Below are 17,787 nucleotides of genomic sequence, written 5' to 3'. Positions count from 1 at the left end.
TCGCCTGTATTCACACCTTCACGTCTGCATGTCCACACAGGAACCTACGGGACAGTTCTCCTAGGGTGGCTAAGAAGCAGCACAGGATCATCCAACCAACCTGCTGACCCACAGCGAGCACTGCTCTTTCTAAAGATCTCACACCTCACATCCAGTACCCAACCTGCCTACAAAACTCCAGTACCCAACCTGCCTACAAAACTCCAGTACCCAACCTGTCTACAAAACTTGGTGGCTTGCCCTCCGAAATCATTATCCAAGCCCAGAACTTGACCACTTTAAGCCGTTGCCATCATTTTGAGCCTACCCTAGCCACAATCAGCTCCTGTCTGGATTTTGTCGCTGCCCCGTGCCTGCTTTCACCGCTGTTATTCTCAGTGTCACTAGAATGGCAGGGCCCTGGACGCCCCTCGATGTTCACCACTTATCTCCCACATGATGCCCTGGGATGTAGCCCTTGCCCTCCCGTTTGATCAGTGTTACTCCTTCTCCCTCTATTTAATCCGTTAGCTATACTGCCCTCCTGTGAGCTACGCTCCTCACAACAGCCACAGGGCATTCCTGTCACACCGTGTCCAGACATCAGTGAGGGCTGAGGACAGCCGTTAGACAATTCCTTCACGTCTTAATCCAACAATATTTATTTTTGCATTTATTGTTTTCTAAGCAATAGTCTCTCACCTAAGAACACAAAAGACAGGGAAGAAGACATTCTAGAAAAGTGCCTTGTCTTCACAGAGTTCATATTCTATCAGGGGACTGGACAGAAAGAGAAAATAAGAAAGAGAAGAAAATACCACTTGTTGGATGGTGATACCACAGAGGAAACGCAGGCATACTGTTTACGAGGAGGCAGATGTTGCAGATCCCCAGCCTTCTCTGTCATTCTTACTCAGACCCCCACACACAGTCAAGTCAGTGCATGAGCACTGCATGGTGGAAGCTCCTACACTGTCCCTTTACGTCATAAAGATCACTTATTCAATATGTTTATTATGTCTGTTCTAATATAATGTACTCTCTCCATGAGAAACATACTTGTCCTCTTTTACATTCCAGACTCCCAGAACCTTCAATAATATCTGACACACAGCACAGTCAATAGATATTACTGAATGAACGAAAATCCTACTAATTTCTTTCTTTCAACCAAAAACTACTTTTAACTAGAAGTGGGAGCAGAGAGAGAAAACAGAAACCAGATGGCTCTTGCCAATACTTTACAAGGACAGATGCTCAGTGGCAGACAAAGAGGTTCCAATGTGACCTATGACGGCAGTTGTTGGGTTCCTCAAAACACCCATTTCTATTACAGGTTATTTTCTCTGGAACTCATGGCGAGGGTTCTGTGCAATACTGAAGAATGCATGAGATAGCTTTAGGACTTAGGATTTAGGTAGCTTTAGGACACTAGACTAAGTTGTCAGGACAGAAAACAGCCTTTGCCTCCACCCCCACCCCCACCCCCCAAAGCCCTCCTACAGCAAGCTACAACTTTAGTTACTTACAGAAAAACGAACTGGTTCCTACTTTGGCCAACAGACTGGGGGGAGGGGGGGAGCATAGCATTTATATGATCTTTACCTATACATTAAAACCAAAGCTCAGTTTTCCTCACTATGAAACAGTGTTGACTAAATCAGCACTACCAATTAGCAGTTTTATATGAATTATCTAATACTTAACAAGCAGTTAATAAAACCGCTACTCTAGAGTAGGCACTGTTGTCACGATCCTGTGTGAATGTATGAGAAAAGAATTCACACACTACAAAGGCTGTTACTATAAATTATTCTGATTTACTACAAGTATATGATTTGATTAACTCAGTCCAGATGGCCCTGAAATGACTGAGAAATTAACTATTCTGAAAAATTCTTATATGTGTAATCTTAATAGAAGATAAAAAATATTGCACAAACATATTGTATATCTTCTCTTTTTAAACAAAATTGCTAATGCAAGTTAAATGAGCAAAGTTGGGCTCCTGCTATAGCCTGCCATTTTCATTACCCCAGTCCTAACTGGGGAAGACAGTAATAAGGAATGCGTGGCCCAAGGCGATGAAAAGGAAGGAGAGAAACAAAGGGGCTGGATAAATGATCTTTGCATAATCATGAGTTAATTACTCAAACTGGTATCAGTCCCTCCAGGGGATAACAGCTTTCTACCAAAGCGCCATCCAACAGCAAAGATAAAGAAGCCATTTGAGAAGTCATTGGCTGTATCCACCTGTCCCAGCAGAGATGGGCAGCCTGGCTGTCCAGGTCCCAGTGTTCATTTCAATTTCCTTCAAAGTAAAGAGAAAGCCAAATTTCCAAGAAATCTTCTGGCAAGTGACCCACTCCCTGATCACAGGAAAGCATGGCAGCTTCCCCACAGTCTACAGTCAGGAGTCCGCAGCTTCTCCAACAGGAAAGGTAATTATTTTAAGCCTTCTAAGTTCACTCACTGCTCCTGCCTCCACCCCAAAAGTTAGCCTGGTACTGCAGGCTTGGGCTATCACCAAGCAATATTCATTGTTGTGTAAAGAAGTTACAGTTAGAAAAACGGTCAGAAATATGACTATAGAAATTGTTGTTTTACTTGCATTTTCTATGGGCTAAAGCCATAGACATGTTTATGTCTGATTTTTTTTTTGACTGGACATGTTAATCTTTATCACTTTAATATGCAAAGGAGGGGCTAAAGATGGCCCAGAGATTAAAAGCACCAGAGCATCCATGTTCAATCATCATCTACACGGCAGCTCACAACTCTCTGTAACTCCAGTTCCAGAGGCCTTCGTGATGCCTCTGCTGACACCAGGGACACACAAGATGCATAGACATACACGCAGGCAAAACACCCACGCACACAAAATTTTTTTAAAATGTAAAATGAAGTACTGTAAAACCATCTTACTTTTCCATGAAAGATACTACAGAATTAATAAAACGCAAATAAACATGAATAAATTATAAGTCAAGAATAACAATATAACAGGTTATCATGACACACTTGTTATCCCAGTGCTCCTGAAGCAGAAGCAGGGGCAGGAGGATTACAACTTTAAAGCTGCCCTAGTACAGAGCAACTTCAAGGCTATCCTGGGCTACTTAGTGAGACAGTGAGAAAAACCAAGAACCAAGGACACAGTTCAGTGTTTACTTAGCATTCCCGGACCACCACCACCACCACCACCAACTAATAATAATAATATTAAAAGGAGAGAAAACAGATCTGGTGTCTTTAGTGCAGCCCACTCCGTGGTAACTGACCAATGAATTCCTGTCACTCCCGGGCTATCTGTCGGGAGGCGCCTGCATTGCTGCTGCTGCTTCATACACTGTGTCCACTACTACCCAGCAGTCAGTGAGCACTTACACTGTCTGTTTTAATGCACAACAGCAAACCTGGGGTACAGCGGACCCACGGCTGTCAATCAGCCTCCTGAATTTTAGGTACATATGATGAAGAAAGATGAGAGAGACAGGCTAAGAAAAAGTTTGCCGAGTAGGCAAGCAAAACTAATACTCATTAAACACTAAAGCCCATTACAAGAAGGTTAGAAAAAAAGTTGGAAAGGGCAGAAAGCCAGAGAGCAAGCCAGAGAAGGAGAGGCAAGCCTTCCTTCTGTGCGGATCCCTCAAGCAGACAGCACAGCCTGGATGAGCTGCTGGTCAGAGAAAGGGAGGCTTCTGAACACGGGAGGCTGGAGGAGGTGGAGGCTTCTGTAATTTAGGGACTCTGACTTATGTTTGAGAGGAGGCTTTTCAATTCCTTCCTGGATAACTGTTCACTTCTATTTTGAGGTCAGAGAACAGAGCACAAAAGGCAGAAGCAGGAAGCCGGGGGCTCGGGATGCTGGGTTAGGTAGGACTCAGCAGGCACTGTGGGGAGCGCGGGAAATGAAGGCGGGCTTGGCCAGGAGAGGATGCCCAGGCTGGCTGTCTTCTTTCTCTGGGAACCCAGCAGCGTAGTGAACCTCAGGCACAGTCTAGATCTTTGAATGTATTTAACATGTTTTTCTTCAAACATCATTTATAAAAAAAATAGAGCATATTTAAAAATTCAAGGTTGTAATTATAATTATCACGTATACCATGAAAAAGTTAACAAGTGATCACGGCCAGTTTAAAACAAAACCTTGGACCGCTGAATTGCTTTCTAATCCCGAGCCTCACTTTCTGTTCTAAGTAAACACAGAAAAACAAGCTTTCCATCCCTCCAGGTATCCACTGATAATTTTGAAAGCTGGCTTAGATGGATAGTAAGGAAGACTGACACACAAGGAAGCCCACGGCTTAGGTTCTGGCCTACACCTGACTGGAATTCCCAAAGGAGTCCGAGCCCCGAAGTGACTGCAGCCCCTGCCCTACACCACACGCTGTACAGAAGCCCATTTCTTTCCCACCTCAAGTGAAATTGGTGACCCTGGAAAATAGTATTAAATAGGATAATGCCCCAGGGTTCTAAAATCACTATAGATTTAGCATCAGATAACTAAATAATAGATCCACCTTACAATTCTCTGACTTCTGTTTCTTTCAACTTAAAGTTATCTTAATCCACAATGTCTTTAACCAAAGTCTGTTTCTTCCACCCTTAGGGTCAGCTGATAGGAAGACAAACAGAGCTCAGTGTGGGGGACTCAGCAGGAAGGCCGCCTCCTTAGAACAAGACCAGAGACTTTCTATAAGAGAAAGCATCCATGTGCTTACAAATCATCTAGTTACTTTTCTGTTTATTCTGTGTGGGTGCTTGAAGAGGTCAGAAGTCAGTCCTCTCCTCCCATCCCTGAGGTCAGATCACCAGACTTGTCAGCAAGGCCCTTCACCTGCTGAGACATTTCACTAACCCAAGGGTCAGGATTTTTTCCCCTCAAAAGTACAGCAAGTGTGTGTGTGTGTGTTGGGGGGGGGAGGTTCAATTTGGTAAGTGAGCTCAATTATGAGTAAGATGTAACTTAAAATACAAAGTAATTTAACAATTTACATTTCATGAAGTGAAATTTGTTACAGAAAGTCCTGATATTTACTCATGCAGCAAGGACATTGCAGAAAAGGAAATAAATTATTTAAATATCCTATTCTGGTATGCGGGAACTAAAATAGATTAAAATCATTAAGTGTAGGAATAAAAGTTATTTTAGAGATGTGACCCTGTCCCCTTGCTCTCCTGGGTGTGGTGGGGAATGGGTTTGAATAGCCTCACAGTTAGCCTCAAAGGGACTCTGGTAGCTACAAGGAATGGAATCAACTAGTCAGGACCTTAGCTGATAAAAAAAGGCTGAAAATATTCAAAGCCCAAATATAGCTTCTGAAACAGAAGAGGCAGGTGAAGGAACGTTCATATTTCCTATTCCCAGAATCCAGGTTTGTGCCTTGGGGACCCTTTGGTCCGAGGTTATAGTCCCAGCAGCCCCAACAGCAGCTGCGAGCGCAGGGCTCAGAGTAGGAGGTGCACTGCCTTTCACTGAGGAAACTGACTGAGCAGCAAAGCCAGGAGCATCAGGATGCCCAGGAGCCCCACTGCGAGGGCAGCAGCAGCAGCACAGGAAGTCACAGGATGAGGGAGGGCTGTGGCCAGGGGGCAGCCTGCGGGTTACTGCCACAGTGTTCTCCTCTGCCCCCCTCCGCCAAACATGGAGTGCGTATGAGAAGTATTCAGAAATACTGCCTGGGCTGCCACGATTTCATTATGAAAGCCATGATGATACACATTTATATAGATGAGTCACAGTTATATACTGTGTCTTCTCAGAAAGCTGTTAAAATTCTGAACAAGTACACGGTATAGCAGAGTCTTAACTGCATCAAAGATTAGGATTATGTAAATCCTAATTAACATTATATCTGTCAGTAATTCATTCATAAGCAACCTAAGCATGTGTGTCTCTCATCAGGAGGCAGAATCTCTAATTTAGGTAATGCCTTGAATTTAACTAGACTGCACATTATATTCATGTCTGAAGCTGTGAAGGCAGAAGAGGAATATGTACACAGTGACATATGTCACAGAAAAGTAATTCTGCTTAGAGGAATGTTTAGACTCCAGCCAACAATACTAACTAAAATGGAAGGCCCTAGATCAATACCCAAAACTGAAAGAAAAAATGAGAGAGAGAGATTGTTGAGGAAAATAGTCTAAATTTGACTCTGATAGAGAACATTTCCTCCTCTTTTTTTTTTTTTTTTTACTTTAGTAGCTTCTATATTTGATACATTAAGTATAGGATTTTTAAAGCTCATAAGATACAGAGAAATATAAGTTTCTTAAAAGAGATTTTTAACAAGTCATACCTGAGTAAAAATATTATGTGTTTGGCTTAAGATCCACCTGGCGTCAGCATCAGGGGCTACTACGAGCTTCAAAGTTCCGACGTAAACATCAGAACAGAGCGTCCAGAAGTGCTGCTCTTGCAGGTTGTAAACTCCTTGTAACTGCTGCACCTGAAACACCGGGCAGAGATCAGCATGGAGAACAAGCCTCCTCCCACCCACAGACGATTATGAAGGGAGCGAGAAAGCTGGATCGACCACCTACTTAGAAAGACATGTTGGACCAATGCTTAAGGAGTACTCGGGGTGTTCCAGGTGACCCTGAGACAGGTTGGGGACAGAGAATGAACGTTCGAACACTTATCATATAATCAGAGCAGTACACACAAGCCATGGAGCTAGACAAAGAATGATAAAGTAGACCACAGAAATGGGGGGGGGGGGAGGACAGAAATCAACACATGCTTAGAAACGAGAGAATTCATTACACAGAAAATGCTCCTGGAGAAAAGATTATAAGGCTAGAGGGACATATGATCTGTCTGTCTATCTGTCTATTTAGCTACTTATCATAAAGACACAATTTTGAATACAGACACAAAATGGACACATTTTTGTAAATAGAAGAAAGTTATTTTTCAGCTCTGCCAACTCTCGTTCCAGCCCTTCCCGTGTCTGGATCTGGAGGTGAACAGAGCTGAGAGAACTGACCACGTCGTCCTCTGCCTGTCCTCACCACAGCCGTCTCAATGCTTCAGACACTCTTCCAAGCTCAGCCCCCCGCCCTGAGAACCTAACCCGGGCCTGTACCTGCTGGCTAGCACTCTGCCTCTGAACCACTTCCCTGGCCCGACTTGAAATCTTTCAGTCCTCATCAGTGCCCACCATTCCAAGTGTGCCACCTTGCTAGCATTCCCCCTAAATGCCTGTTTGGTATTCCAATTTTAATACATTATAAACAGAATCTTACTTTGGATTAATTGCCTACCCTCAAATACTTCCCGCCCTAGTCTCAGCGTCAACAGCTGAGTGTATCTTAATAGCATTCTATATACCAACCTGTGAGACAACACCCTTCCCTTTCACTGAAGCAACCCACCTCCAAAACTACACCCCAATTGTCTATTTGCCTCCACTTTGGTGCCAATGACAGTTGTCTCAGGCAGTTTTCCCCAAAACATGTTCCGCACATAGGACAATCACATTAAAGCACAGGAATCATTTACATTCCAGATGCTTCCCACTGAGTAGGAGTGGCAGTCTGAGCCTCCTTGGATGACCACGCCCTCCTAACATCTGGCCCTTGCCTTCTTCCCAAGCTTCCAACCACTTTCTCTTTATTTATCATGCTGCAGCCACAAAACCTGTTTTGCTGTTCTCCAGATACACTAAATTAGTTCCAGCCATAGCTGCCTCACATTAGCGGTTTTCTTTTTGCCTGGAATATTCTTCTCAAGGATTTGAGGATTTGTACATGGCTGGACATTTCTGGTCATCAGGGTTTTGGTTTCTTCGGCTATGGCTTCCTTGCTGATCCGACAGCCGTCCATATCTACCTCCCTCTCACTGCCCCCCTGACTGCATCCCTGACCCTTGCTCCTATCAACAGCACTTAATATTTTCTCCGTCCCAGCCAGGCTGTGAGCTCCATGCGAGCACAGCGGCCTCTGCTCCCCATCTGTCCCCAGGATTGCAGAAGAGAATCTGATACACAGTGGGCACCAGAAAGACAAAACAAATACAACTCAACAAACATCCAGAACAATGGACGGCTGGTTTGCAGTTAAGAACACTTGCAGCTCTTCAGAGCCGCGGAGCTCAGTTCCCAGCACCCACCTCAGGCAGCTCACAACTTCCTGAAACTACCTCCAGGGGCTCGGACTCCCCTCTGTCCAAACAGCGCCCACGCCCACGCGCATGTGGCATACATATTCAGAAACACACACACATAAATAAAAATACTATTTTTAATTACATTGATAGAGCAGTTTGAGTGAGACCAGTCCTCAGAGGCTCATATGTAGGTGTATATATGCCCATTTAGGTGAATGTGTAGTCACCAGGGTGTGTTACCAGGGTGTGTGAATGAGGAGGAGGAATGGCATTGGGAGCTGGCTTTCAGGTTTCACAAGACCATATTAAACTCTGTGTGTGTGTGTGTGTGTGTGTGTGTGTGTGTGTGTGTGTGTGTGAGTGTATGTGTCTGTCTGTCTGTCTCTGTCTCTCTGGTCAGGATGTAGATCTTAACTACTGTTCCAGGGCCACGCCTGCCTGCGTACCACCATGCTCCCTACTATAGCGATAACAGACTTACCCTCTGGAAGCAAGCCCCAATTAAATAAACTCTTCATTTATGAGAGTTGCCTTGCTCACGGCATCTCTTTACAGCAATAAGCACTGACTAAGACGGCTGAATATATACTTATTTTACCTGTTACCCATATTATATGCTTTCTAATAGCTCAATGTGTAGATGAAAACAGTGTATACAGTTTCTTTAGTAAAGTTCAATATTGTCTAATGAATTCACTGGGCTTATACAATTGACACTCATGGTCACCATGCAATCTTGAAAGAAAGATTAATTATATTCACATGCTACCCATATTTATGAAAGATGACACCCTACAGTTTGGAAACAGAATATAATCCAATGCTTTGCAAAACTTACCCTGTGATAGCACTGGGGAAGCGTGCTTTCCAACGAGGGAGGAGTTCTTTGCATTAATATTCCAATAGACTCTCTTAAAAGTGGAATAACACTAGGGGAAAAACAACTTTATTAAGCCACATTTTAACAATCTCTGTTTGCAAAATGGTAATATTATACTTCTTTAGAGAACAGAACACAACTATTTAGAATTTCAGGAAACAATGATCCACTGGTCTTTGTTCTACATTTCTCATAGGATCAGAAATCTATTAGAGTAAAGGAGCTGGAGAGACTATGTCTATTAATATAGCTGTTGATCCATCTACTTTTTCTTAGTCTGGTTATTTCCCAGTCATAGTTATATAAAGAGTGTGTGTGTGTGTGTGTGTGTGTGTGTGTGTGTGTGTGTGTGTGATGTATTCATACACCTGTGCTCTGGGAAGTATGAAGAGGGCTTCAGATCCTCTAGGCTGTCAGTTCTGACTCACCCAGTGGAGAGAAGCTGGGCACTAAATCCTGGTCCTCTGCAAGAGCAGAGTGCTCATAACCACTGAGCCCATCCCCCAGCCCTGCATGTCACAGTTTCATCATTTAAAATTTGGAGTAGTAGGTACCATCAGATGAGTGAGGGCACCTCTAGGAATGGACTGCAAAGGCTGGCACAGGAGATCACCACCTAATGCTCAAATGACCACTTTAGGCTATTTGGATGACTCTGTGTACACAATCTGTTAACAGCACAGAGGTCAGAGTGGTGGCTAGTGCAGTGACCCTGGAATCCAGCCAGATACCAGATTCACCTTGAAGCTAATTTGCTTTCAGCTCTAACAGACTGACGTCAGAATACCTAAGAAGGACCAGGGCTACAGGTCTGCAAAGCTCTGCAGGTGTTCGTGTTGGCTACAGACCGAGGGAGAGGTCAGGAACAGCTTCACCACCTTTAACAACCGAAGTCACTACTCACTTTTAATTTTATGCAATCTCTAAATGTCAAATATAGAATTCTCTTGGGGAAAGCTGCAGGAGGGGACTTGGGGAACTCATGCCTGGGATCCCTCAGCACCTCTCAGAAGAGTCAAAGTGCAACTGTGCCTTAAGGATTCATGCTGTCGCTGAGAGATGAGAAAAAGAAACACTAATGCAGACAGAAAGGAACAGGGGCTCACCATGGCATTCACAACCGTGCCTAAAGGCTTCGTGACATCTTTGCCAGGTGAGAAGGAAGAGGAACTACTAACGCGGACTAATGCGGATCAAAAGGACAGGGGCATTGTCTTGCTCACCATCATATTCCCAAGGAGGCCTAGTAATGTGCTGGTCACCCAGTGTGCCCGTGATAAGTGTTGGTTGAATGACTGAAAGATACAGATAGCAGGCATTTTAGAATCTAGATTAAAGAAAGGGACACAGAAAAAGAATTAGAAGTCTATTTCCAACTTTTAAGATTGGTTCTTGACGAAAGAAGAATAACAATGGGAACAAAGGCAGATGTAGAGTTAAACAGGCAGAAATAACTGGTATCTTACAATGGGGTGAGCCACAGTGACAGCCAGGTTGAGGACAAGACTAGATTACTAAAGGATGGGGGTGAGGTTGCAGCAAGGACGGCAGTTTCAACATGGACGGGAGTCAAAACCATTTGTTTAGTAAGACACCAATAAGAACCAAGAATTGACCACCACCTGTAATTCCTTCTTAACCTGCATAGCCTTTGTGCTCTAGGAATTAAAGTGCTGTCCTGACACTTGGTTGTTAACTAGCTCACCCTGCTCCACAGCCACAGTGACTTCCAGATCTCTAACCTGGATAACAGCAGCCTCCTAAGTGTTCCTTGGTATCTAATCTTACAGCCTTTAAGTCCACTTGGTAGGCAGCTTCAAAGATGGCTCCCAAGCCCCTTAGGATGCATGTTTCCATGTGGTCTTCACTCTACACTGTTTAGGTCAAATGGAGACCTAACAACTTAGTACTAGCAGGCACTGAGTAGGACAAGTGGTGACTACTGTTTCCTGATCTGGCCTCCGACCTAGCTTCTGCCCTCACTCTCTCGTTTCCTCACAGATTCCATACTGTGAGCTCCTGTACAAAAGACCTGTGGGGCAAGAGAAGAAGGGACACCTGCAGAGAAACTAGAATCCAGTCCACCAGACCCAAAGAACAGAACAAGTATGTCAGCCACTGCTGGAGGGACTGCAAGTAGCTTCTTCTTCAGCTTGACCCTGCAGTGACTGTAGCCTGGACCGACAACTTGATTGTTGCCTTGTGAGAACTCTCAGTCAGCCGTGCCCAGTCTCCTGAGCTACAGAGACCAGATGATAATAACATAGATCTGTGGGATCTGTGTATGAATCCATACATAACAACTGCTTTCTATAGAGTTATGAGGCTAACCCACATAAAACAAGCACTTGATCCTATCTGTCTCCTGCTAAAGGCTGGGTCAAAGCTCTCTACTTCCTAAGGGATGAAATGCAAGCTCTTTAACATGGTACTATTTCCAGGGAGAGGAAGGAGGTCTCTAATCCCCTCTACCTTTCCCTCCTCTCAATCCCTGCTCCATGATTTTTAAGTTCTTCATGTATGCTGTATTTGACCCTGTGCCGTTCATGTATGCTGTACTTCATGTATGCTGTACTTGACCCTGTGCTGTTCCTTCAAGCTTTGGCTAATACTATAATCTCTGCCGAGAACATTCTTAACTGGGGCTTTTGTTTCACTTCTAGTACTTCTTTAAACCTCAAGTCTGACTTCCTTTGGGGTACATTTCCTGATTACTGTCCTCTGAATGATGAGATGTCTACACTCTGCTCCTATAAAAGCACAGATGCTGTGGGGCATGGTGCGCATGCCTGTAATCTCCGCACTCTAAGGCACAGGCCAGCGTGGGATGTATGGAAAGGCTGTCTCAAAAAGGAGGGGAAAAATTATTGGTATCTATGGAATTATTATATTGCAAAATCATCAAGTTGTTTATATATGTGTGTATATATATAGACATATATACAAACATAAGTCATAATCCACAAAGTACTTCTCAGTGTATGTGCATGTATGTGTACACACATACATGCACACACACATTATGGATTGTGACTTATGTTTGTGTCCCAGCATTTCAGAGTTTGATATATAAATGTTTATGGAACCTGATTTACAGCTAATTCCACTAAACACAATTAAAAAGAGTACATTTAGGTCAGGAAAACTTACTAACCCTTTTAGAACACATGATATTAATAACAGAGAAAAAGTACTAGTACAGACAGTAAAGGCCCAGTAAGTGAAACCCACAGGAACAGAAGCGGCATCTCCACCGGAACACGTGTCACAGAAGGAAGAAAATATAAACAGAAGGTCGTCCTACAAAACAATGCAGGCTGCTCCAGGCCTTCCATAGGTCAGAGAAGGCTGTGAACGAAAACCAACTGGAGAGGAATTAGTGCGTGTGATAGTAAGAATGCTGGCACCAGCTGAGGAGCAGCACTTATTGCTATCACAGTTAAGAAATCGATGAAGACTCCTTGGGTAAAATAAAGGAGTCCCGCAAAGAACTGAAGTGACTACGGTACATTTAATCCGTACTTTCTGTTTTTGTCCGTAGGTCCTCATTTCTCAAGAAATGGAAAGGGTGACTCGGAAAAGACTCTACCTATTTACAGGGTGAACCATTACCTTCCCTGCTCTGCTCTTCTAAGAAAACTGGACCGGTCAGCACATCCCAGTAAACCCTCACCGCAGCACACAGATATGCTGCACGGTTTCCTAACAATGACCTGAAGTGTTGTCAGAATGTCAGCTATAGGAGCTGTGGTTGGACACCCAACTGCTGGGGGAAACCGCCTGCTCGCTCACAGAGGGAGATGCAATTCACAACCAAGGTCATTTTCAAAGTCCACAAGATGTAAAAAAAAGTCCGTAGCCATGCCAGCTTTTGCCTTTTAAAATTGTGTTTAGCTCAGGAGTTTCTGCCCATATTTTTGTGATTAACTATCATAACGGGGAATCATAAAACGGATTTTAGCATGGACCTATCTAGCCATAATGAAAGGATACGGAGGAAAAGACAAGCTTAGCAAATTCCTGACTGAGCTAAGAGTTAGAGCCTCATCCAAACCCGACAGGAAAAGGAAAAGTAAGCATTTGGAAACAATTAGAGGCGAGCTTCTGGTTGACTAGCTCAATTTGAGCTTTCACAATGGAACTCTATTTTCCTATCATAAATGAAAAGGGATGATGACTCATTAGGCATGAATTTACCAGTAATACAAACTAATGGTTTCATTTTTCAAAAGCTGACCATAATTCTATAATCATACAATAAACATAAAATTAATTTCAAAGCCTTTTAATATGTTAAATGAGCAACATTACTCTTTGCTGAAAGTAATTTGCAGTGAAAAATTCAAGTTTTACTTCAGATAGAGCTTTTAGGGAAAGATTTTTTCACCACATTCCAAAAGTAAATTAAATAAACTAGCAGTACCTATAAATAAAGTAAACTAAGTATCACGGTTGGTGAGACGGCCCAGAAACTAAGAACACTTGCTGCTCATGCAGAACCAATAGAACAGAGTTTAGTGCCAGCATCCACATCTGTTAACAACTGCCTAGAGTTGTAGCTCCAGGGGGATGTGATGCCCGCTTCTGGGCTCCATGGACACTTACATAGATGAGTATATCCATATGTACATATACACACTTAGATACATATAAATAAAAATAATTTAGTGGGACTGGAGCGATGGATCAAGGTTAAGAGCACTTGGTACTCCTGCAGAAGACCAGAACCGTTTCCTAGCACCCTCACAGTGGTTCACAACTCTTTGATGGTAACTCTAGATAGAGCATGTAACACCCTCTTCTGGCCTCCCTGGGTACCAGGCATACAGATGAAGCACATACAAACTCAAGTGTAGGCAAACACTCACATGCTTAAAAATACAAATAGACATCTTTAAGCCTTTTAAAAACACATATACATTATGAAAATCTGTGAAGAATGATCATATTTAATTAAAAACTTCAGAGTGTAAGTAATTAAGTCTGAGAACAAATATCCAACAATAACTGAAACATAAAGGTGTGTCAGTGCACACTTTTGATCTCAGCACTTGGGAAGCAGGAGCAGGTAGAGCTCTGAGTTCCAGGCCAGCCTAGCCCGGTCTACATAGTGAGACCCTGTCTCAGACAGATAGATAGATAGATAGATAGATAGATAGATAGATAGATAGATAGATAGATGCTGCAGTGGCCCCAGTAAACTCTGTAAGACAGAGTTTTACAGACTGCGGTGAGAAATGCCCCCTGGGGCTCTCTGGAACACCCCTATACAGAAGCCGAATATCTCACTTGGCAATTTGCTTTCTCCCCCTTCTTAGTAGCGGGGACTTGGAAAAACCAAGCAAATTAAGATGTAAAAGAATCCATCTTAAAGTAAGTCACTAGCCAGAAAATTCTGCAATGGCTTGGCTCCAGTCATTTACGTAATTACATTTACCTCCCAACAGTATGTAAATGAAGTACGGCTCTGATACTATGGTATGAAAAGTATTAATAGCAGGTAGTAGAATTTTTCCAAGAACCCTAAGATTACAGGTTCCTTTTGTTATTCGACCCTCATACAATGTCCTTGCAGGACAGGTGGATTTGGGTCTGGTCTTAGACAATAGGCTCAGATTAGAAGATATTTATATTTGAGGAACCTTATATGCATCCTAGCAGTCATATAAGTTATATAAGCCATCACATAAGAACAGGTAGGTGTTGGGAAAATTAGAAAGAGTTTACATTTGAGTTGGGGCAAAGCTCAGACCTGCTTCAATGGAAGCTTGTGAGGAACTGTTTTTGTTTTGCAGACCCCACCTAGGGAGTCTTTGGCCAAAACAACATTCTTAACTTATCCAGGTGTGATTTAGGATACTTATTACTCACGGAGATTCATTTAGACTCAGGGAGTTTGACAAATTGCCCTTTAAAGTCTCTTTAAAAGTTTATATCAAGAAGATTGATGTTGTCTGTGTTCAAGCTTCTAAATTTGTTACATGGGAAAACATTCTACCTGGTTGATTTTATACTTCCTTGTGCCAAATGGTTATGCTAATTGTTCCTTGGGCCTGCTTTACTGGATACATCTTTTGATATGTAAATGTCAAACCCTCTTGCTTAAAGGCTCAGGCCTCAAAACAAAAAATCCACTCAGATCCAAAAACCACCTCGGTGTCTGTGTGTTAATTTTGTCGAACCCGAACCTGTGCCTTCCTGGACCAAAAGAATCCTGGTTATCCTGCCGCTGAGTTTGGTCTGCAGCAGATAGACAGCTAGACAGACAGACAGACAGGAAGGGAGGGAGAAAGAAAGAGAAAAAGAGAGGAAGGGAAGGGCAGGGAAGGGAGGGAAGGAGGGGAAAGGGAAAGGAAGGGAGAGCATTGGATTCCCTAGAACTGGAGTTACAGGTGTGGACCTCTGCAAGGACAGCAAGCCCTCTTAACTAATGAGCCCTCTCTCTAGCCACACTCAAAACATTTTGATGGGCAAAAGAAGACAAGGACATTCGGTCTCTAATAGGTACATTTAGACACAGTTGTATTTAAACAAGTACAACTAACCCATGGTTGTGGACAGTTACTGTTAGTCTAGAATCGTATAAACCTAGGAGAGAACAGATCCCCAAAATGGCCCCGTCTGGAAAGATGGTCCATTTATAACTATATTAAGCTTCTGGGACCTGTGATCTAAATCAGTGCCCAGCACAGTGAGTGTTTCTTACCCAGGAATGAGACAATAACAGATACTGTGGAATCCCTACAGTCATAAAGAGGTTGTCCTTTTCCTTTAGCATCTGGGACATAGTTATAACACTTCATGTGTTTGCTCTTTGGGACAAAAAATATCAGCTTATAACATCAAATTAGTAAAGTATAATATTTTTTGTTTGGATAACACTTAATAGTTTAAAAGTGATTTCATAAAAATTGTCTAATTTCATCCCCACACAGCCCAAAGTAACTAACTCTAAGAAAATGTTGGGATCACAGCATTTCAATTGAAGGCACAACTCTGGTGGTCACTGAGACCTAACTCTACTTTTACAGATGGAAAAACCAACTCAGAAAGGATAAAACAACTGTGGTTTGTTACAGCTGGGTAAGAAGCTGTTAGCGACCAGGGCCAAGGCTCAGAAACTGCTTGAAGCTTCTCTTCAGTTAGGTATCCTAGGATCAAGTCCAATTACACTCACTGTATTCACAGGCTCTGGCACAGTGATTGGAACAGAGGACACACTCAGCACCTATCTAATATACAATCATTGAATGAATAACATATCGAATGTATTATCTATTAAAGATCCAAATGAGGGCCGGGGAGATGGTTCAGTGCATAAAGCAAAGGACATGTAAGTGTGAGGACTTTCGTTTGAATCACCAGAAACCACTCAGAACACATCTGTAACACCAGTGAACCTGAGACAAGATGGGAGGCGGAGACAGGAGAGTGTCCGGAAGCTTGTGGGGCAGCTGGTGTGCTGGAAGCACACAGGGGAGAACAACAAAGACCCCCCCCAACCCCAAACAAGTTGAAAGGCAAGGAGCAACATAGGAGGTTGCTCTCTGACCCCCATATGCATGTACAGTAAGTGTTCACCTGCCTTTATATAAATCACACACACATGTAGACACACATAGACATTACACGTAAACATATGTATGCAAGAGAGACACACAAGATAAAAAAATTCAGTTGGTAATGGAAACTACTTGGAATACAGGATATATTTTATTTATATGACACTGAACCCTTCAAAACAAGAGTCAAGTGCACCAATTTTGTAACTCTTAAAAAAAAGAATCTCTAGTAAATGAAGGCATTTGGCATTGTATTCTGGGCTTACATACAGGTGAGAAAGAATTCTATTTAGGAATGTTCAGCACTTTCAGATCTTGATGTATAATGTCTGTGTTTTGTTTTGTGTATCTGAAATAGTCTCAAGTAGCCCTGGGAATCCTTATGCAGCTGAGAACAATCCTGAATAGGACCCTACCCCTGCCTTGTCTCTCCCCCCCCCACTCCCGTCTCTCCACCTCCTAAAATTTGAGATTACAATGTTCTACTTCAACTTATATTAGTTTAAAAGTTGGTATTTTAAAAATATTTACTTTATTTTTATGTGAATGTGTATTTTTCCTGCATGTATGCATGTGGCAAAGAGTTCTAAGAGGGTATCAGATCCCCTGGTTGTAAACCACCATATGTATGCTAGAACGAATCGAGTCCCCTGAAACAGGAACAAGTGTTCTTAACTACTGAGCCATCTCTACACACCTAACTTGTTCTCTTAATAAAAACTGTGCCCTTCATTTTAATGAATAAGAAACTAACAATCATGTCATCAAACCATCAATATAATTAAAAGGAAATCTAACAATGCACAGAACAACACAATCAATGAAGGAAACAAGGTTCCACGAAAGACACATAGCTTTACAAGAAGAGGTAAGAATAAATTCCAACTGCACATATTACACATCAGGAGACAAATATACTGAAATGAGTGAGACCTGTAGGCACAAGCCAATGCCAACAAGTACTGGCTCCTGTCTTGCTCTCCCCTCCACTGGATGATGAGCTCTGGAGTCAGTTAACATGAAGGAGAGCACAGCACAGTAGCAAGGGAGTGCAAGTCCTAAAGGAGCTGCTGTCAAGCTTCCCAACAGTCTTCACTGTAGGCAGGCAAGCCATTAACAAGGTCCAACCAGGACCTTGAATAGCACACAACAAATGACAAGGTAGTTATAATCACTTCTACTTTAAAGATGAGAAATTGTGACTAGGAGAGGCAAAGTAGTTTGCTAAGGTCACTGTGTAAATGGGAAA

General features: G+C 42.8%; 1 protein-coding gene across 1 annotated transcript in view; it reads right to left on the bottom strand.

Annotated features, from left to right (window-relative positions):
- The window catches only part of Slc30a7 (solute carrier family 30 member 7), a 65,431-nt gene that overhangs the window by 4,232 nt on the left and 43,412 nt on the right, over positions 1-17,787 (bottom strand). Inside the window, exons 9-10 of the mRNA XM_052179389.1 lie at positions 8,935-9,025; positions 6,285-6,434 (exon numbers count right to left, since the gene is read on the bottom strand). Coding sequence (XP_052035349.1) covers positions 6,285-6,434; positions 8,935-9,025 — 241 coding nt within the window. The remainder of the gene's footprint in view (positions 1-6,284; positions 6,435-8,934; positions 9,026-17,787) is intronic.

This window comes from Apodemus sylvaticus, chromosome 4, assembly GCF_947179515.1.
Source record: "Apodemus sylvaticus chromosome 4, mApoSyl1.1, whole genome shotgun sequence".
In the NCBI taxonomy this organism is placed as follows: domain Eukaryota; kingdom Metazoa; phylum Chordata; class Mammalia; order Rodentia; family Muridae; genus Apodemus; species Apodemus sylvaticus.
Note: the sequence above shows the minus strand (reverse complement) of the source record. Positions and strands in the feature narration are given on the sequence as shown.